Source organism: Cottoperca gobio, chromosome 21, assembly GCF_900634415.1.
Source record: "Cottoperca gobio chromosome 21, fCotGob3.1, whole genome shotgun sequence".
In the NCBI taxonomy this organism is placed as follows: domain Eukaryota; kingdom Metazoa; phylum Chordata; class Actinopteri; order Perciformes; family Bovichtidae; genus Cottoperca; species Cottoperca gobio.
This window is the reverse complement of record NC_041375.1, coordinates 8623119-8646388: the sequence shown is the minus strand read 5'-3', so window position 1 is coordinate 8646388 and position 23270 is coordinate 8623119. Positions and strand designations below refer to the sequence as shown.

At 40.6% G+C, this 23270-nt stretch overlaps 1 protein-coding gene across 1 annotated transcript in view; it reads left to right on the top strand.

Annotated features, from left to right (window-relative positions):
• The window catches only part of LOC115026262 (partitioning defective 3 homolog B-like), a 234807-nt gene that overhangs the window by 27228 nt on the left and 184309 nt on the right, over nucleotides 1–23270 (top strand). Inside the window, 1 exon segment of the mRNA XM_029459004.1 lies at nucleotides 15729–15882. Coding sequence (XP_029314864.1) covers nucleotides 15729–15882 — 154 coding nt within the window.

Genomic DNA, 23270 nt, shown 5'->3' with positions numbered 1-23270 from the left:
CTCATTCACTGTCCTCTCAACACACTCCACTCTTTCCTGGCTTTTGTGTTTGTGCTTTTCAACCTGGCCACGTCTTGTAAATCTGCTCACAATAGACCCATATACACAGTTTGTCCCTTTCCTTCCTGCAATACTTGTCATATATTTGCCTTCATTTCCTTGGCTTCTCTCTTTCAGATCTTTTTATTGAACATAGCTGTTCTCTCTCCATGTCCCGAGTCCTCTACCAGTATTTAGTAAGGTCTTGGCTCTAGCTCCCTCCCTCCCCTTCACCACGCACCTCTTTCTTTCACCCTTTCCTCTAATGAATCCAATCATTTCTGAGTCACACCTTAGTGTGCACATGAGTGTGTGTGTGTGTGGACTAAATACTGACGTGATCCAGACCTGATACATATGTTGACCCTTAGCGGGGAACCAGGGGGGTTAATTGAGTAATGGCGTTTGCAAGAGAGGGAGAGTATACTAGGTGGGAAGATGAGACAGAAGGCCAGAGAGAGAGAAAGAGAGAGAGAGAGAGAGAGAGAGAGAGAGAGAGAGGGGCGATGGCAATGAGCGCATTAAGAGAGCGGGAACGAGACAGATAGGTGCAATTTGTAAGAGCATATGAAAAGAGGCGAAAACGGGAGGGTGCGAGAGAGAGAGGGGTTAATTGCTGGAGTGAATAAAATGAAAGACACAGAGAGGCTGGTAATTAAAGAATTGCTGAAGAGACGGTGAAATAAAGACAAATGTGGGGTTAATGGGAAGGTGTGTGAGATGGGCACGAGGTGACAGCATGAGGCAGTCAACCCGCAGGACATGAAAGATGATTGATTTTAAGTGATAGTGAAGGGGTTAACAGAGTGATTTGAAATGAAACAGAGAGAGGCAGAGAGAGTGAAAGCAAAAGGGTTAATTATAAATATAATAAATGATGAAGCCTGTAGTCTTCATGGACCTTGGCTGTTAATTAAGAAAACACAGCTGCACCTGGGACCCACCTAGAATAGATGGATACACAGTACTGCATGGACATGTCTGTGTGTGTGTGTGTGTGTGTGTGTTACTAATTGTTATTATTATGAAGTCCACCTCCTCACGGATTCATTGTGCTGATGAATTATCTTAATGAAGTACCTCAATGGGGGGTGTGTTGGTTATAGACTAACTGAATGACCAGGGGCCTTATTACAGAATCCTATCTTATCTCACGATGACATTTAGGACTTTTGGTATTACAGAAACATGTTACCTTATCTTAGGATAGGAATTTAGCTTTTACAGAACCATCCAAATGTAGGGATTTCCCAAGTATGGAATTCTAAATTAGGATGGCATAGACCCTGTCCTAAAAAAAAAAAAATGGAAAGCCCATCTTTTTTTGTCCATGACAGCAAGCTAGTGAGCAGGTGACAAGTGGGAGCCGTAGATAGTATGGCTGGTCCATCTCGAGTAGCCTACCGCTACATTCTAAACATAGATACAGGCATGACAAGACATGTGCCGATGGAAGAATCTAATTCTGCAGTTATAGTTAGGATTGCCTTTGTGTTGGATAGACACACAGGAAATCAGGTGTTATGGACAGAATGATACAAGGTTAAGGAGCAGTAGACTAGTAGCTCACATTTTAGTTCCCCATTCACCGCTCTCTTTTTCTGCCTGTTCTTTCTCTCAACTTTGACAGTGTGTTACAAACTTGTAGGACTTAATCACATTTTCAGGGATTAAAAACAAGTAGCTTTGTGTTCAGATTGATGGTGTGGCATTTCTGGCAGAGTATTAGACATTTTAGAGGGTTTAGAAAACATTGTGTGGGCTCCAGATCATAAGAGCCATGACAGCACATTCATCTGCCGTTTTATTAAGTTTTTACAAATCTGTTTATTTACTGTAAATGTTCATGGAGAATTCAATCAAAAATACATTGGTGAAATAAAAAGTAAACATATGAAATGAGTTGTTCATATGTAGATGACTTGTTTAAAATTGGACTTTTTGTTGTTTGGTTCCAACTTTAACATATTGAGTTAAACAATCCAAAATTCCTCAGGAAAAACTCACAAGGGGTCTTACAAGCTATGGTCAAGTGAAAAGACCTTCTTGCTCTCTAAAATGAGAGATTAGAAGAACTATCCTAATTTACCGTATGAGAACAGTCAAATCAGATGAGATTATCTCAGCATGCAGATTTGTATGGGAGAAAAACAGCTTTTAAATCCTTTACGTGGAACCTCTGAAGACCTGCCAGTCCTATTCTGTAGTTCATTATGATTACACTGAGACAGCATAATTTGCTGCTTGATCTAAAGACTTAAAAGCCTCGACTCATAGCCATATAAGTCTATTATGCATTTTGCTGCAGCAAGCCTCGGGCTGTTTCAAGAACATATGTGGAAATCTTCCTGAGAAATTGTAGGCTAATCTGAAATTTTATCGAGAGACTTTTGCAACTGTGCTGTTGGCAGTGTGCAGTCTGCATTAAGGTTGATTGCCCCTTTTTTAAGTACATGTTGTTTTGTGTCGAGATGGATTTGATTCATGGTCTTGTGAATAGAAGATATGATCTTTTAGGGAGAATAATGTAATCACTCTGTGTTGGCTATGAGCTTTACTCTTAACCTCAATCACAGAGATGTTAGAAGGACCACCTCTCATGTCAACCTTTTAGAAAGAAAAGCTGTGTGTGGGTGTGGGTTAGTTTCTCTCGCACACAAAGCTACCAGCAGTTAGCAGAAAGATTTACATACATTGACAGAGTAATGCGCTAGGCGGTGAGAGCTTTATAAAGAGTGAACCTGTCCCTGAATGTGTGAGTGATGATAACAGGCTCATTTAATTGCCTAACCCCCCCCCCACACACACACACACACACACACACACACACACACATACACACACACACACACACACACACACACACACACACTCACTCACACACACTCCCCATCAGTTCTCTGAGTAGGTGTCACATCATTTCTGTGATTCACCTTGAGGAGGTGGAGGTAAGACAGGAGAGGTGGGAGAAAGGAAATAAAATAGAAAGGATCAGCAAGTGAGAGAAATGGAGCCAAAGCTAATCCGAGGTCAGGTTTTTGAATGAATTTCTTAGCTTTCAATTTTTGTAAAATGGTTACAAATTCATCAGCTGCATCTTGGCAAGATAGTAACTTGACACAAAATGACAGTTTTTTTAAAAAACATACAGTTTAAGTTCATTTCTGTAAAAAAAAAAAAAAAAAAGTTCTGTATTCATTTTAAATCCCCATTATATAAAGTTACATCAATCCAGCCTTGATTTGTACTTAACCTTTAGGAGTCGACCGTCACGCCAACGTGATCAGATCACGTGACCTGTTCAAGCCGACGCCACATAAAAACAACAGTCCGGCCAACATTGCCGACTGCTTCTGTCGAAAGCACTGGCTTGAAACTCTCTGCCAGTCTTTGTTTCATGCAAATAGGCTCAGTAAAAACGGAGATACGATGATATAAAGTTGATACAAAAATATTTTGTCTGGCATCCCGCTTATTCGGCAGTCCACGCCAACCCCACCAAAAACTCTACACAACGGAGCAGAGCAACACACAAAGCCAAGTCACACAAACACAGACGGAAACCGCAGCTCTCATGTTGCTGAGCGCATAGAGCACGTAGACACACTCCCATAAACACTGGTGATATAGGTGAGGTTGTGCTGAAAAAAAGATACCAAACACTGACATGCTAAAGATTTCTTAATGGGGTTTAGTAAGGCAGAATCAAAAGTATGTGAAAAAGGCCAAATTAGCTCCGGACTCTACTCCTCCTGCAGCAGTCAGCTTGCACTGCAGTTAGGCTTAGCTTTCCTGCCAAGTATAAGACACTGTTGAATATCTTATAGTATGTAAAATAGTATGAAGACATGGAACATCTTTGTTTTTGGCACTCAGCAGGTGCTTGGGAGAGGATCTGGTCATCTTACATGCCGTTGCTATGAGACTGTTGAAAACCGGTTAGAAGTGCAGGCTTTAAAGTTCACATATTTTTACAACCTGGCACTTGCTGGTAAAACCTGACTCTGTTGTTAGATACATCCAGCAGCAATGTATTTCCATAGAAAATAATGAGAGATAGAAGTAAAGGTTGTCCTCTGTGAAATGTAGCACCGCTGCAGAACAAAGTTCAGGGCTAACCTAAAGTCATGGGCCTGATTTACTCCAAAACAGACACGAGGTTCACTTCATTCTACACTGCAGTGGCTGTCTGCATGTTTGTTTGTTGGTGTGCGGTCAAGACTAAGGCTTACAAAAGAAACGGTGAATTAAAGCATAGTTTGAGGACGTAAAAGATTACTTTACAGTAAGCTAGATTGTATTTATTATTTTTATAACATTTTAATTTGCATACTTATGATGCATTCTCCAGACCTTATTGGTAATGCAAAAAAAAATCTCTTTTGACAGCAAGCAGACTATTATGGCCTAAAAAGCACGGACAAGAGTTACCATTTCTATGTGCGTTAGACTGTCAGTATGCATGTTTAGCCTAACATGAATGATAACTTGTTACGCTTGTGCATATATACAGTCAGGTACTGATAAGCACACCCCTAACCATATGAACTATCTTTCTCTCTCTCCCTTCCTCACTCTCTCTCTCACATACACACACACACACACACACACACACATATATATATATATATATATATATACACACATATACACACACTCTCTCTCTTTATAATGGGAGCATCTGCAGACACTAATGAAAAGACTGAGTGAAGTTACACAGCTCCACATGGGGAGAGATGGAAACATCCCTATCAGGAAGATCATTTGGTCAAACGGTGCCTGCTCTGTATTGTAGAGTCCAACGAAACTGGGTATAAAAACAAGTCTAATCCCTGTCCGACTGACCCTGTCCATCCATTTGTTTGTCATTAACAAGGAATTCAGTAGAAAAATAAAATAAAATGATGTTTTCAGGAAACTGCTTTATTAAGTGTGCAAACTCGTATCAGTTTGCAGTTTATTTATTAATCACAATATTCCGCAAACAGTCGGGAATACATCATCAGAACACTAGGGTCACCTCTTGCAAAACCACTGTGGTATCACAAACGGCACTGAATATTGCAACATTACAGAGAACATTCACATTCCTTCAATATATTACAAGGTTTTTTTTAGGATTCCTCTTTCATGCTGCAAAATTAATCAAATGAAAGTATCATTCGTTTTGTGGACACTGTCAATGATCAAAGAGCTGTTTTTGTATCGATATGACAAGCTTTGATATTTGTTTCATGATCATCCAATGATGTCCCTAACAATGACATCGGGAAAGCAAAGACAAAGTTCAAAAATATGCAGAAATATGTCTAACCATGCACAAAGACAGGACATAAACTCCTGTAAAATATGATGGACTGTGTGACACAATGTCCTTGTGATAAACACTGTCTTTGTGAACCTTATGATGTTCATTTTAGCTTTACAAGAGCCACTCCTGTTTAGAAGACTCTGGCTGAACCCATTGAAACCCATTGGAAGCTGCTTTACGGTGATGGATAAAGTCATCTTTTTCAGTTTTTCAACTGATCAGCAGAAATGAGTGATTTAAAATGGTGAAAGTCGGCCTTTCCTACTTGCGTAGAAATAGTTAATGGTGTTGGAAATATGTTTTTCATTGCACTGGTTTGAATGGTGAGATTGATTGTTTTCCTTCAGCTCTGAAGCAGAAAAAGGTCAGGAGACAACCTTTCAACAATTAACCCAGTAATCCCCAAAGTGGTTACAGATTATAGACATGTGAATGGCAGAAGCGGCAATCCTCCGGTGCATAGAACAGGACAGCAACCCTTTGCCAAACATGTTTAAAGAGTTCAAAACTTTATAGGTACAAGGGAGTAACATATGTATTACTATCTAAAACAAATTTCATTAAAGAACACTTAGAAATCATGCTTTCCTTTTGTATCCCTCTTGAGAAAGCTTATGATACGCATACTCGTCGTAGGTGTAATACAATCGATTCTCTTAATTCTTGTGTGTTTCCGTGTGTATGTGCATGGATCCAGCTTTAGGACTGCCAGCTGACAATTATCACTGCTTAGTGTTTTGACATGTTAGGCCTCAGATAATCACCATCAAAACACTTTGTGTGTGCGTACGAGTGTGAAACCGCGTTTGCATGTACGTGGTGTGTGTGCGTGCGTGTGCAGCCTAATCAGTCACATCTGACAGACAGCAAATCCTACTTCAAAAGCCACTCAGACGGCCATTGTTATGTGGAGAGCCAATTGAATGAGATAAGATGTTGGAAAGGAGAAGAAAGGAGAAGTAGAAGGAAAGGAAGGCTGGATAAATGAGCTATCGGGGGATGTGAGAGCTGTAGACTAAACCTTGACGTCGGTTTGAACGTTGACAACTTTTCAAGGATATGCACTGAGCTTTCACATTAGGAAAATCATTTACATTTTACACCTCACTGTAATTACGAACCAAAATGAAAACCCTTTTCTGTTTCAACAGTACCACCCGCTAACAATACCCGCTTGTGCAAAGCAAGGTCCGTATGGTCATGCATGCATAATGTCAATGTTCTTGGGTTTTTTTAATGAGATTTTCAACAATCACATTTTGGTGTAACATTCACGTCTCCGCACATGTCCAACAATGTGGCGTATTTTGAACCTGATAAAGGTGCAGCTTTGATCAAAGCTTTTTCTGTTCTAATGGTTGAATACAGTTGTGGATTAGAGTTGGTGTGGGGACATTGCTCTGGACATGGGCTGAAAGAAAACATTAATCGATTCATCAGTGAGTTGATAACGGAAAATTGTCAACATCTTTTATAATTGAGTAATCAATCAACTGATTTATCGATAAAAATCCCAATATTTGCTGGTTTAGTCTTCTCAAATGTGAGGATTTGCTGCTTTTACAGTTTTTATATGATTGCAAACTTAATATCTTTCTTTTCTGAATTGTTGTTTGGACAGAGGTGATTTGACAACATCATCTTGGGCTCTATGAAGGACATTTAAACTGCTTCGCTAGTGAATCTGTTATCTCTCTTCTCCTGTTCCAAAACATTTAGGGAGCAAACTCCTGTTTTTAGCTGGCGTTGAGGGAACTGCTCATATCAGTTGTTGCAAAGGAACATTCATTCAGTGAATAACTTGATGATAAGCAAAGTTAAACTTTCCTTATGCCAGATGAATCATTTAAGCTTAAAAACATCATCATTTTGAAACGGAACATTAAGTATTTGGATCAGGTGGTAGTAGGGTGTACGAAATTTAGTAGGCTTCAGTTTTTATTATCCAGGTTCTTAAATTACTTCTGACATTTTTTGCATTTTCAGTAGCTTAAGAGAGTGGTTTCAATTACTTTCATCCAATTCCCCAACATTTGTGAATAATATATCCACCTTAAAAAGCTGCTTTGATACCCAATTACTCTCTTCTTCCCAGTGAGTACAGCCTGTGCAGTCTCCTCTGGTTAATAGGCTCCTCTGGTTCATGAGTGCTGTCGCTCAGACCGCTACTGGTGGATCCTTGAGAATATGGCCTGCACAGAATGTGTCCATCCGTGCCACTGCGTGTCTCCAAAAGGCTGTTCCATATGGCCAAGTGTGGTCTACACACAGCCTTAGGCAGGCGGTGGTAGATGGCTGAACACACTCACACACACACTCACACATTCTTGCATTCTTCCTCATGCACAAGCATAAATACATACACAATATGTATGAATACAGGGACACACACACACGCACATATTCACGCACATGCATGCACATATGCAGGGAATTACACACACTATCTGCATTATTGAGGGAACAGAAGTTGCCATTCTATTTTGGCTGTGTGACAGACACTGAAGTTCATAAAGTCTCTGAGCAGTTGTACTGCTGGTGCTGATGGAGGATGCTCAACTTTTGACAGTTTCTGCTTTCTCTGTCTCTCAATAATATGTCTATATAACGTCTTTCAGTATGTATTTTCATCTTGCTCTCTACAGTCTGAACTGTATGTATGTATGTATCTCTCTCTCTCTCTCTCTCTCTCTCTCTCTCTCTCTCTCTCTCTCTCTCTCTCTCTCTCTCTCTCTCTCTCTCTCTCTCTCTGTCCTAATGGCTGTGTTTCTCATTCTTAACAGTATTTCTGTCCCCTATTCGTCTTTTCCTTCCGGTCTGTCTTGTCTCGATTTCTCATGCTCTACTGAGAGGTAAGGTGACTGGAGATCAATAGAGGGTCAGCACACACACTGACACAAACCTACACAAACATTTCAAACTGCTGAGCAGGTGAATTTGATTCATCCATATTCTCCGTACGGAGACAACACCATCCTGATTATGGATTACCATGGCGATGGATCGATTGCAGCAGAGAGGTCACAGTCAGAGATATGTGTGTTTTTGTGGAGTGTATCTGTATCCCTTTGTGTAAAGTGTGTTTTCCTATCTGTACATAAATCTATTGTTGTTGATGTTTGACTCTTTAAAGATTACAAAAGAAGAGAACAAGAAAGAAAAGAGAAAATACATGAAGGAATAAAATAGCAAGATTAATATTATGGAGACTGAGAGAGAGAGAGAGCGCAGATTCATGTGTTAATCGATAAGCTCTTTGTTGCTTTGTGGGTGTATCCAATAGAGCAAAGTGCTGGAACATGATGATTTACATCAGCTGATTTGTAAGGAACCGCTACAACTCAGCAGGGAGAAGGGGACCAGCTGGTTGAGGCAAGCTGTGGAGGAGGTTACAGGCAGCAAAGAAGAGAAAGAGAAGCAAAAGGAGGCAGGGTAAATGAGAGGAAGCAAAATTATGGAGAGAGGAGGCAACCGGAGAAGAGGAAAGGGAAAAGAAGAGAGAGGAAGCAAAAGAGGGAGGCAAAGTGAAGCCAGAGGGGAACACAGGGCTAAGCAGGAATATTTGCTGATGAAAGACGAAAAGGCCAACTTGTACATAGCCTAGCATAGAAGAGTTGACCTGCCTCAGGGCTCATTCAAATTCTCTTTGTGATCTGCACAATTATTTTTATGGGCATCACACAGAAATGTGCAAGGCTTTTTAAAAATGACTTCTCTTGCTAGCTTTACAGAGGGCCTGTATGGCTTCTAGTGACCTTATCCGGCCAGATTACCAACCCTGTGCTGCCTTCTTTTATGGGTGCACCACAAAGACCTGCATCAATATTACGTCATGAGACCATAAAAATGCCTTTTTTAAAGCTTTGGCATACATCAAAGGGGCAGAGAGGGAAATGGATGTAGCACCAACACATTTTATTCACAAAGGATGGAGTTTAAAACATTCTGCATATACCACAAGGCATTGAACCATTGCTTTCCCGTACAGCTTTCCTTCCTTTGAAGCATTGTGTCTTCCTCTTTCTTTGCTTCTCACAGGCATACAACGGCTCTTTTGTTTGGATAGGATAACACATACATGACACAATAACAGACAGGAGTGTGGGGTGGGGGAGGTCGCCCGGTGGCTTTAAGATGCACTTCAGATGCAGCTTCTATTGTGTAGAGCTAGGTGGTGCTGTCAGTCTATTCACAGTCATTGTGTGTGTGTGTGTGTGTGTGTGTGTGTGTGCGTATGTGTATGTGTGTATGTGTGTGTGTGTGTGTGTGTAACTGAGTGATCAAACCTGCTCTCTTTCTTATGAGGAACAGTGTGTCAGTAAGAGCTTTGGGATTTTGAACCTAGATGACACATTTATTATCCTGAATTTATTGTTGTATTCAGATTACTTCAGTTAATTAATAATTTTCCTTTTTCAACACAAGCTGAAATAGCACATATGGCAGTAAATTAGCATATTTGCAAGGAGAAAATAAAATTGTTATTTTAGTACACAGTCTTACCTTCTCTCAATCCCCTAATATACCAGAACAACAGCACGTACTGACTTTAAAAATACCACCACACACACATTCCACATATAATGGACAGGTGCCATCATGTGTAGCCACTCACCCCTTCAATTTGTTGTTATGATGGAGTGGTCATTGATAAAGATATTGCTGACTGCATAAGATGCCAAAGCACGCACACACGCTTGAACATCATGAGTGGAAATCAAAGCTCAGTGGTGCACAGATAGCTTAAGCATATTTAAAGATTGTTGTGTGTGTGTGTGTGTATGTGAGGGAGTGTGTTCACTGTCTGCGAGCTGTGTCTATACGCTCATGCATTTGGCTGATTGTAGCATTTTATCGATCCACTCCAAACTAATCAATCAGGTCCTAATCGACCCGATTATAAAGGGTATGATGTGAAAAGAGATGGTTGTGTGTGTGTGTGTGTGTGTGTGCGAGCGAGCACTGATGCCCTGTTATGCACTTAAATCCTGAACTGCTATTAATCTACCTATCTTAATTTCATGTGCTCTTTTAATTTTAATAAAAGGAAAGGAACCAACTCTGCACTTCTCCATACCCTCTCTCTCACTTACACATAATACATAAACTCTCGTAGATGCTGAGCAGTGCACACAACCGCTGGCACATGCTATTTACGTTGTATATCATTCGCAGCTCACCGATATATCACTGTTTATTGGTGAGTGAGCAGAAAATAAATGAATAATAATAATTACCTTGTGGTCTTTGTGCCCCCATAAAATCAATTATTGCGATTAGCAGGCTTCTCATGTTTAGATTTTTTCACCTATAGTCTATTAATTATACCTGAGTTAGCTTACCTTCAACATAACACTGTGGGCTGCTCTTTGTGTTGATATTCGCAAGGATAGCGATTGAGCTTTTTCGTCATTCAAAAAGATCTGCAGCGTGGTGAGTCTGTCTGTAGATAAACAATCAAGCGCTAGCTGGCTGCCCGTGTCATATTCTGGCCCTAATACGCTCATATTTAATTATATACAGTACACAATTAATATCCAAGGTTAATGGAAAGTAAATCATCCAATATCAATACTGTAGTTGGACTTACACATTCTAGGTCCATTCTAGGTCCATGCACCCACACAGGTGTTTTCACTTATGTTGTCTAATGGGTGGCGCGAATTTTCATTTAGTACACTCCTCTCCTTTTCTCCGCTCTGACTGTTGGTGTGTGCGCATGTGTGTGTGTGTGTGTCGGCAGCAAAGCTCTGCCCTTCGCGAAACAGAGCGGAGGAGAGAATGTGAATGCGCAAAGCAAAGAAAAACAAAAACTCCCCCCAAAAAATACACCTTGAATTTCATGGGGGGGCGCAACGGTACCCCAAGACAATGGTAGGGGAAACACTGGCTCATGAATACTACCATAACCAGTTATTACTGACCATGATTCTATGATCACAGAGAAAAACATTTTTAGTGCAGTATTGTGTGTATGTCCCCCCTGGATAGAATAAGGCCACTTTTTCAAAAACCTTCCCCCGAAACAATGCCAATAGGTTGCATATCCTTGCATATAAATCTTGCTATCTTATTGGTGATGGCCTTTTTACAAGCTTCTGGCAAGGGTCCTGAGGTTAAGTGTGGTGGAGATTTAGAATGCCCAAATTTTGACACACCATCAGTGCATTGGTGTCCGGGTTGATTTTGGCTTATAGGGTCAGACCCTCGATTGATCCTAGCTTCAGGTCAGGTAGTCCCAACACATACACACACACATGCACACACCAAATTACCTCCCCCTAGCCTCCACTTGTCCTAGGTAACCTGCGTGAACCTTATATTGACCACACAGTAACGATAAATGGAGAAGGGATGGGGAGAGAGCTTAGATGTAACCTTAGGGGGAAAGATTTAGCTAGCTTTAGTATTTAACCCCTGGCTTTCTACCTGTGCTTTTAATTAAAGCTCAACTAAATTATTGTATAGCTGACACCCAAAGTGGTTCATGGACATTTTAGTAATTTGGCAAAAAATAAGTCCCAAATGTGTTCAGTTTGGTCCTAAATTGGACTCGATGATCCAAGTGGTAGTGTGTTATGAAATTATTTTTGACATAAAGTAATATATATAATCCTAATGTAGGAGCCAATTAGCGCTCCTGCTATAAGTAGGAACCAATGGTTATTGACTTATAGCAGGAGCGCTAATTGGCTCCTACACACTGGTTCCTGGCCTCTCGGCAAAGTATTGGAAGTTTTTCCTGACAAGAGGGGTCTTGTGCGTTCTGTCAAGCTGCAAACCAAGACCAACATTATTGTGAGACCTGTAACTAATCCTTGTTTAGTACAAGAAGTGTACATTGTTTAATTTATGCTTTCACCGTTAGCTCCTTTTATTGTTTGCAGTAAATTATTTGTTCCACCTGTACTAACAATAAGGGGCCTGTGTGTGGGAGCCAATTAGCGCTCCTGCAATAAGTAGGAACCAATGATTGTTGACGGTGGTGTTCCGCCGGAAGGCAAACAGTTTTTGACTTAATTGTTGAGGCTAAGCCAACGCTGGGATTCCGCTTTGTTGCTCTAGTTGACGCACTTGTTGTCGTGCCTGCTGAATAAAGATTCCGATTCCAAACATTTGCAATTGAACATTCAGTCCGTTTATTTCTTTTTTCCATCAGCAAACATACCATGACATTTAGACACACAATAGGTTAGCCTGCGGGAGCAAACGCTACCTTCGCCAATTTATGTATGTGTGCGTGCATGGTCAAAAACTGTTTACCTTCCGGCGGAACACCACCGTCAACAAACATTGGTTCCTACTTATAGCAGGTGCGCTAATTGGCTCCTACACCTAAGGAAAGTAACACTAAAACATTTAGTTCCAATAGAGTGATGCTGTGAGTATGGACATCTTAACCCCGAGGCTGCCATCTATACTATTGAAGTTTCCTTAAGCCAATTTTAGTTGAACCTGACCTCTGACCTCACCAACAGTAGCAGAGAGGATTTTTAGTTTAAAAGAAAATTGTGAACAAAGAAATCACACTTTCATACGGTTTGTGTCATAGTCAGTCGTTGTTTTGCACTTCTTTCCAAACCCAAATGAAGCCTTATTTCTCGCTCAGCATTTTTGAGTTCACAGATGGATGAAGGCATTTCTACATGAGGATGTCAGCAAAACGATCAAAGTAAAATGTGTGTTTTGACAGGAAGAAATACTGAAACTGTGAAAAAGTGAGTTTACTATTATCTTTGTCTTTGAGTCTGTCAGATTTGTTGACAGGAGAGCTGATGAGAAGGTTAAATATTACATATAATAACGTGACTGAGACACACGAGCGGTGCTCGATTGCTAAAAGTAATGATTTTCTTATTACTTAACCGGTGTGTACTGCACCAGGAAACATCTCCTGAGCTTCCAATACAGCAGTACTCTTGAGGGGAAAAGTGTTGTGGTTAAGAGGAAAAGGGACAGAGTTGGCAGCATGTAACTTTTAATTTAGCTGAAAATGTACACATCATTGCACTCACACTTGACACGGTGACACTCTCAGACAATCTCAATCTTCGCTCTTACTCACTACAACAGTTTTTACAGTACATCACATCTGTCATTCCCCCTCATTATTATCATTATATTTCTCTCTCACACATTCTCTATGACTCTCTCTTTTTTTCTCTCGGTGCTTTCGCTCTCTGCAGTCTCACCTCTGTCTCTCCAACCCCTCTCTCCCTCTCTCCCTCTCATTCTCAGGTTGTGGTGTCATTCTGTTTGGCAGGTCTTTGAGTCTCCTGTCGAAGAGAACAGAAGCAAAGTCCTAATCTCTCATCGTCTGCCTGTCATTCCTTCTTTCCACCTGTGCTTTTAAGGAGACTCGGCAAGGCTATGTTGAATTTGTCTAGCCATTTCTCTTCCTGTCATTCTTTCAGATGTTTTTTTAAGAATCTCTGTGTGTTTTTATCTGGGAGCTATTAGTCTTGTACCACTCTCTTCACAGACAGATGTTACTAGATAAGATTGTAAGCACATTTTTTATTACATATCTTAATATGTTTTTTTGAATCTTCCTATCTCTCTTTTTATTGCCTGCTTTTGGCCATCCCTGCAGGTAGCTGCAGGACAATACTTGTAAACGTTTTGCACCAGAGCAGCTTTACCGAAAAGTGACAAATGCTATCGAATCAGCATCAAATTAAAAGCGCTTGTGGTTACATAACAAAACAAAGGCTTTACACTCATGACAGAAAGGTGTAAATTAAGAGCTGAGACAGAGGAAGGGGGGGGGGGGGGTGGGGAGATAGAGGGAAGATAGAGCTAGACAGTGAGAAAGGTGTGTGTTAGATGGAAACTGGGAGTGTGACAGAACATGAATGTGTGAGAAACTGACAGGCAATGGTTGTGCCGAATCATTGGTGAGATACGGATGGGGAGAGGATAAGATGGGTGCGATATTGTATAACTGGATTTTAGTCTGCTCTCGGCCTGGTGAGGTCATACTGGAAAGAAAGGACACATACTTTATAAAGTATGTATATCTATACGCAGACATACACACTTAGAAAAATAAGTTTCAGTGTCACTATAGAGCTTTTATATTTACTATTTCATGCTTTTGTCCAGCGACGCACAAATGAGGTACAAGCCACAGCATATAAAGGAGAAACCTTCGAGAATAAGTGCCTCAACACTCAGTTCCACATGACACAAGTACTACAGGGCTTGCAGGTGCATGAAGTAACATTGAAGTGGCTAGGAAATTACCTTTTATTTTGTTGAGAAAGAGTAAGATCTTTTATTGTGCTTCTGTGAAGAAATTCCAGTGAAAACCTGCTTAAATCATCAGGTTGTAGATGCAGTCAGTGGACTTCACTGTGCTAGCACCTACGTCGGCTTTTAGTCTAAAATGTTGGCATCACTTTGCTTCGCTTTAGAATTCCATTTTCATAATGTTGGCGTTGTTGTTTTTTCTGCCAGCAAATCGCATTGCAGTGACCCACATCTACAGTATGTGTGTGTGCACGAGTGCGCACAGTTTCATACGGTTTGTGCCTGTTTGCATGCATGTGTATACTCATGTATATATGAGTGAGAGAGTATGTTGCACACTTGTGGCTTCCAGTGTAGCAGGAACCCTCTGGCTTTACTGGCAAAGTCCCCTTTCTTTGCTCTTGGCCCCTATAGACACCAAACACACATACATACATATACACGCTCACAGGTCTATTCAGGCTTCACGTGGAGGCCCCTAGAACACTGTGTTGACAAGCTGTGTGCTATGTTAGGCTAAACGCAGACTCAGTGCAACGCTCAATAGACAGGGATTCCACTATATAACAGTGAGAGCTGGCAGGGTGTCGCACACACATGCTGAGTGGAGACACGAATGGAGGCCGTTGTTAAACATTAGACACACACTCTGTCGCAGGAATGCTGGGCTCCTTGGACGTCCTCTATAGCGTCCTCATCCACAAGGTAACTCAGAAATTGCGTACAAACAAAGCCACACGTGAATTTGTCTTGCTTCATCTAAAGAAATTGGACCAGCGGGGTGTATTGCAGATTGTTGTGGTCACTAAAAGCCAAAAGAAAATTCTCTGAAAACTATTTCCCCCAGGGTTTTTTCTTTATCTCCTGTCTATGCACATTCTCTAACTGTATTAATACACCTGTTGAGTATTGCAAAATTTGGCTCAAGTTTTAAACATTTTAAGTACATGCAGGTAAAAGAATTTGCCGTGCGTGTTGCCTCTAATTTTGCCCTGCACTGTACTGTACAATGCATTTGAATACCACTCTGATAAAATACAGTGTTCATAATGGATGCAAAATAATAGACAAAATAAAACAAACAACCATCTACATTTTGTGTGTGTTTTGTTTCTTTACTTCTCAGCTGATGGCAGTGTATGAGGAGCAGGAAGCCCAGCAGAGGGGTGTGGCTAACCCGAGGCTAGCCCCCAGCCCCGACCTCCACCAATCCGAGCTGTCCGTCTTCCAGCCAATCGCAGGAGGAGAGATTGAAGTCAATTCCTCAGCCCTCAAGTCCAGTGAGTCATTTTGCATTTGTTTATGTATATATGTGTATATCTACGTATATTGGTAGTGCGCCACTCAAACTTTGACATGTTGCATTTCCACTTCTTCATAGAAAAGGCCTTAAAAACTAATCAAAGGACATATTTATGTGTGCAATGCAGACAATTCTTCTCAAATCAAATCTTAAAATATAAATGTACTTTATATAAATAACATATACACTATAAAATATATACATTTAAGAGTTCTTAGAGAGGAGTTCACATCACATTGCTCAGGAGAAAAGTTATTTCTGGTGAAGGTAGAAGTGAGGTTTGACAAGTCACAGCTACATTTTGAGATTAACATGTTGACATTTACTAGATCTTCTTTGATGCTACATACTTTGCATGTACTGAACTTTTTAAAATATTAAACCTAATTTAGTACTAAATGTTCATTCACAGAATATTTGTAAATAATTTAGAAAGTTATTTGCAATGTTTTACAAATTGTACAAGCAATAAGATATTTGTCACAACTTGTACCGTGTGATATAAACTATATTCATCCCAGCCACTGCACTGCGCTTAAAGTTATAATGTAGTCGCTCTCTAGAGGAAGAGCAATGACCTTAACATCACTTAGGCTCTGGCATTGCATCACAAAATGTTGTCCAAATTACACAACGTATTGTGCCAAATGAAGAAGAGCAAGTCCATGTTATCTCTGGCAACCACAACCGCTCTGCTTCTGAGCCGGCTGGCTCCGAGACCAAATACTCCAAGTATTTCCACAACGTCCTCCATTTTTAACTAGACTGGAACTGTAATGAAGAGATCAACACTACAGCAACACGTGTCGTATAACAACTACAAGTTGTTCTTTACAATCTTATGACTTCTCCCCCTCCATGCAACTTGACAGTAGGTGAAGTTGTGCCAGAAATCCCACCTCTGCTTTTCAAGGTTTACTGACACACGGTCTAAATGCTTCTTCAAAGGACTGCTCTGACTTTACAAAGAGAAAGAAAGTTCTTCGGGGACTCCCTGATCTTACCTTTTAGGTGTAACCTGTAGGTCAGTTCATAAAGGGGGCAATCACAACTGATGTTAGACAGGAAACAGCTTCATTGGGACTGGGACCAGGTCGGTAAGATGACAGTAGTGAAGTCCTAAAACACCATTTTGGAGGGATGGCTAAAATAAATATTCTGAAACATCAAAGACAGTAAGAATTAAAGTACATGTTTTATATCACATAATGGCTTATTGGGTACAGTAACTTAAATGTAGTTTGAGAGACGCATGTTTTGTAGACAGTCGGAATGATGTTACCTTTGAGTTACAGTGCAGATAAAAGGTCAGGATGTGATGGCCATGTTCTGCAGGACAGTGATGAAAACAAGATGAGGGCAGCTGAAATGTTGGCACCACTGTCTCTTGAGATGCAGATTGAGATGGGGATGAAAGAGAATCGGATGAGGAGAAGCAGAGGAAAGAGAAGACAGGAAGTGTATGTGTAATGTCAGGCAGCGGAACAAACTGATGTCTGTGTCTGCTTACTGTTAACGTGGAATAGACCTATCTGAATGACCTTTCTTTTTCTCTTTACCTTTCTTCCCCTCTCCTTTCTGGCTCCTCTTTCTCTCCCTTCCTTCATCTCTTTCTGTCTTATGTCAACTCGAGTGCCTGTCCAGTAGAGGTACTGTAGATGTGAGTGTGAGAGGGCTTAGAGCTGTCACAGTAACTTGTCCAAATGTAATTTTGCCTTAACATAACAAACCATGTCGGAGATGGGTTGTGTGTACTTCCAGTTGCCTCCCTGCTGTCTGCTAATCACAGATTTCACTTCCTTTAGTTATGAATTGTAGACAGACTCTATATCTGCTGTCTTGCACCAACTATTCAGATAAACGCTTGACATTTAAACATAATCCGTCAAGGTTGTTTTCAAAATGTCATTAATATGCCAAATGAAGTGTGATAATGCTCATCAATGCTCAAGTTCCATTATTTTACACGCTTGTTGTTTTGTATGATACTATTGAAATTTCTCAGCCAGCAGTCAAGCAGTTTATTGAGCTCAAGGACTGGCACGCTAATAACAAATCACAGCACAATTCTGTACAGTAGATTATTGCAGTAATATTCCTATTTACATCTTCCTCCTCGCATTAGATCTAATTTCACATACCGTAGATATGACGGCAACAATTATGTATTTTTGCACCTATACTACTAGTTTTGATGTAAGTGACATTTCAGCTTGTGTGACCCTCCTGAGTGAAGGAGCCTGAGCAGTATGATCCAGACACTGTTAAGACAGGAAGTTTAGTCTGTTTCACTACGGTCGCCTGTCAGCAGAGATTAGTAGTAATGTGTGACTGTCATGGCAGATTAGAGGTAACGGAGCTCTGGAGACGATCACTGTCAGTGCGAGAAGGTCAGATTTAGGCCTCTATCACGGTCTTGACTCTTACCACTTGTTTCTCTCTCTGAGTCTCTACAAGTCTCTTTTTCTATGTCTCTTTGCTCACTGGTTCTGCTTCCCACTCTCTCTGTCTCTCTCTCTGTCTATCTCTGTCTCTCTCTCTCTGTCTATCTCTCTGTCTCTCTGTCTGTCTCTCCTTACTCCTTTGTTCACTGTCGACTGATGACTACTAGCTCACAGGATGTTTCACAGTTGAATCCATGAAGGACTCAAACAGAGTCTGAAACAGGTATAGTAGTTTTGATGAGCTCCACTGCTCAGAATTAAGAATCAAAGTGCTGAAGTGACTTAACTCGGATACATGACAATCATTGGAATGTGAAGGGAAGACCAATGTAGGGTTTTTTTTTTTTTTACCTAACATGACTGATGTTGCTGCCGTAATTGTGATCATGGTTAACATCTTTAGCGTAATGAAAGGGATTACAGTTCAGATGCAGAATGTCAAGTGTCAAATACTTGCTACAATATTATAGGGTTGACTATTGGGGTTTTTACAAATATTTACACAATGAAATATTTGGTAAATAATCATTAGTTATGTTGATATAATGTCTAGGTAAAGGCATTTAATAGAGTCAGAAAGTGACATTTATTGTAATGGAGCCTGAAACCAGGAAAAGACACTTATGCGATATAGATAGTGTGCAAACATGTGACAAAACTGTGTGACGTATGCGTGCAACGCCATGTTGGATGATATACAAATCAACAATGGCGTCTAAAACGAACAACAACAGCAATACAACTCGACTTGAAGTATTTTGACTCTCCTGGAGTCCTCTGCAAAGGCAAGATTCAGAGGAAAAAGTCCAAATTTGCGGCCGTGACCCGTACACGCTAAAGCCGTCGGATTATATTGAGGATTTAGATTCATTACCGTCGATTGAATATCCGGATATTGTGAACTACCTTGTGCTACAAACGTCAGTGGGCAACCAATGCACAAATGAAGGCATACAAGAGCTTAGATGCTTATAATTTCTTTGTTTCTGGCTGGGTTGGTAGTCTTCTTACCAAACCACTGAAAGATGGCAGGGTGCTCGTCCATGCCCGTGTAAATCACTCTCAAAGAGCTCGAGATACACCGCTCAAGCCGTGGTTTGTGAGTGAGAAGAGCGGCGATGTTATCCTCGCACACTGTGATTGTATGGCAGGATTAAGCAAAGCATGTTCTCACATTGGTGCTTTTCGCAAGTGAAGTAGTCTCAAGAATAAGCTAAACAAAAACATGCACAGAAGAAAAGAGCAAATGGCTGCCATCACATGTAAAGAAAGTGCCCTATTTACCAGTCAGCGATATGGAGAAGTAAGGTCTTACAGAGTTCGGGTATATCATAAGCACAAATGTTTAACGTAAACATTGAAAACATAGCTTTAGCATGAGCTCTTACCAGATATAAAGTGGACGCCACACACACGGGTGAATTGTGCTTTTTCTTCTGTTAAATCCTCACGAGTTATGTTGCTAAACCACAGCTTACGGCGTTCGGTAGACAGCAATTACGAAGCGTTGCAGCAACTCCCACGCGAACGGGCGCCGTCTTGGTTGTGTATATCATCCAACATGGCTGATTTACGGGTTGGGACGTAAGCGTGACGTCACATGCACACGATCTATAGGGTTATCCAAGACGATATCTAGTCTCATATCACAATATCGATATGAAATTGATATATTTCCCAGCCATACAAATGCTGTCCATAATTCTGACATGTCAGAGTAGGAAACACACACAGGAGTAAATAGTAAGATTATTGATGGTTGAATTCCATTCAGCAGGTTCAGGGTCCTCCTGGTATTGTTCACGCCGCCTCACTGTCACGGCTTACTTGGACACTTGAATAATGTGGCAATGTTATTAGAAACACCTGTGCTGTTCCTACCTTTACCACAAGAATTCTATTGATTTGCTTTAAGAAGATATTTACAAAAACATTACCAAATATGTTGCGGCATTTATGGTCTTATAGGCTGCTATGAGAAGTATATTGGCATCAATAGTCTAGCTCTGTGTACTAGTATTACTGCAGTGAAATGGAGTTGTGGGGATTACCAAGTGATCTAAAACTGACATTGTCACGGTGGGGAAAAGGTGAGGACTCAAATGCAAGACGGCAGACGAGGAAGTTAACAAAAAGAGGGCTTTATTCAAAAAGCTTAGAAAAAAAAAAACATAAACTGAAAAGACAAACCAGGATGACACGGGGAGCACGAGGAACCATCAACAAACAAGGGTGACACATGGATGACGATCTGACAAGGAACACTGGGAAAGACAGGGATATATACACACAGACACTAACAAGGGGAACGAGACACAGCTGGGGAGAGAGGCTAAAACACAAGGGCAAAGTGAACGGACACAGGAGGAACAAATCAACAATCACAGAGCGAAAACACACAGACAGGAAGTACAACTAGACATGACATAAGGGGGAGTGAACACTTCAAAATAAAACAGGATATACAAAAGTCACGATCATGACAGACATTGTATTTGGCCATTCTAGATTGATGTTTGATACAGGCATATGAGCTGAACGGTGTCACTGTTTGTTCCTAGATGGCCATTGTTATCTATCTTAATGTGCCACTGGATATGGACAGCATGTCCCCTCACACAGTAGAACATGTTCACCACATCATTTCTGGTTGTGTGTCTTGAAAGGTCTGCTTCAGTCTAAAACTGGGAAGGTGAGGTGTTGCAGGCGAAGCAAAATGTAATAATGTAGAATTCAATTTTATTTAAATGTATTTTTTTTCTTACCGTTTTCTTCTGTTGGGTCTTCTGTTCTTTAATCTTCTTTCATTTCAGTCATTTTCATTGCAGCTAGCCATATATATGTTTTCTTTGTATCAAACTGATTATCTTTCCCTTTGTTCGTCCCTTTATTTCTTTATCTATTTCTCATTTTTACGTCCTTTGTCCTCCACCATTTATCCATCTTTCATTGCCTTTCTTTGAAGAGATGAATTAATTTGGGGCATGATGTAATCCATACCCCCCTGCCAGTCTTAAGAGCACCGAGGGTCCATTTTGTGACAATCAATATAAGACCCTACAAATATCATTTGGCATGTGTTCTGAGTAGTCCACTCATTTAGAGGTTCCCTCCACCCTCACCTCCGCCTTTCTCCTTTTATTCCCTGTGGAACTATAGAGGCTAACATGACAATGGTCCTAATGTATATATAGATTGATGGACTCTATGAATGGGGATGGTACCCCCACCACACGGATCATAATAATACCTCCAGCAATAAATGTTATTTATTTGAATAGCTTTCTGCATTGTTGACTTTCCCTGCCATTTCACTATTTCATCAAGCTCCAGCAGAAGCACAGGCAATAGTGAGGCGTGCTTCATCCATCAGCTTCTGTTAAATGATGATTTTATGCAGTGGGCTGATGAGATGTGAAGAAGGAGACACTATCATATGTTACTTACATGGACACGGAGTTCTGCAAATCAGACACTTATGGGCCAGAGAAGGGATATTACAGAAAGGGTTTCTCACACACGCTTTTATATGTGCTCCTTACAGATCTAATGAACACACAGAGTGATGCACACACACATCTCCAAAAACAACATTCAGCAATGAGCTTTCTGATAACACTGCTGTAGTATGTAATCAACATATGGACATGCTCACACAAACGAGTGGATGATTAAAAGAAGTAGTACTAATGAAGTATTTCAAGTTCATGCTTTCTTACTCGTTGTTTCTGTCTTTCTTTGACTTTTATCCTCTACTAAATGTCCTATGTCATACCACTCTTATTTATTTTTTTATAACAAGCTAAAAATGTCAGACTTATGCAAGTTTCCATGGAAATGGAAATGTGCCCAATTGTGGCATCTGTTCCCCAAAGCACATTCTGCCATTTAGACACACTGTTTAAACCTCAATACGTTTGAATTAGCTCTATAGAAATACAAAAAAAGCGAGCATTCGCAATAGCTGCGACCTCATACGCACATGCAGCCACGTGTTCATGCATTCACACACACGCACACGCACGCACACACACAGTCTGAGCTTGTTGCATCTAAAAATGTTCTAAATCTTTATTAATTAGTCTTAAATGTTGGATACTGCAGCTGTGAAAAGCATGTCTTTTTAAAACCTGCAGCTGACTCAATGAATGCACATCCACATGCATACATACATTGTGCTTGCTTGTGCTCATACTCTCCATGATCTGTGTACTGTAGTTTCCATGTCTTACTATGACTTTATTGATAAGTATAATGTTCTCACAAAAACGGCCGACTAGTTTATTACATGTGCGGATGTTCTTGTTTTTGTTTGAAAACACACTTTGACTTGGACTGATGTCACAGGCACGTTGCACTGACAGAGTGGAAATTAATTTAGTCAACCCAGCAACATAAAAATATTCATCTCCCCTCTTTCTTCCTCGTCATGCTTTGACACTCGTAAAGAAGCGCGCACCAACTCCTCTCTGTAGTGTGGCATGACTAGCTGAGGGTCTGTATCTTGTCATCTGAAAGATTATTATTAGACATGAATTTTGCTGAACTATGACTCCATCGAAAATAGCACTAGCAATTTTAAAGCAGTCGTGCGTGTGTGTGTGTGTGTGTGTGTGTGTGTGTGTGTGAGTGTGCATGCGTGTGCGTGTGTGTGTGTATATATATGTAGACACACATTGTGCATCAGCGAGACTTGCTGTAGATTCTGAAGCAGTTCAGATGCAAACTTTCTCAATTTTTTTTACTATTTTCACATTATTCTTTGTGTGTCTTGGTGCTTTGTTCCTCTCCGTCATATCTCTTGTTCCATTAACAGTCTGACAGGAAGTAGTCACTCTGTGCCACATTGGACTGACGGAGAGCCAGGTTCCTCCGTTTTACAAAGAGAGGTTATTCATATGTATAAATATATTCATATTGT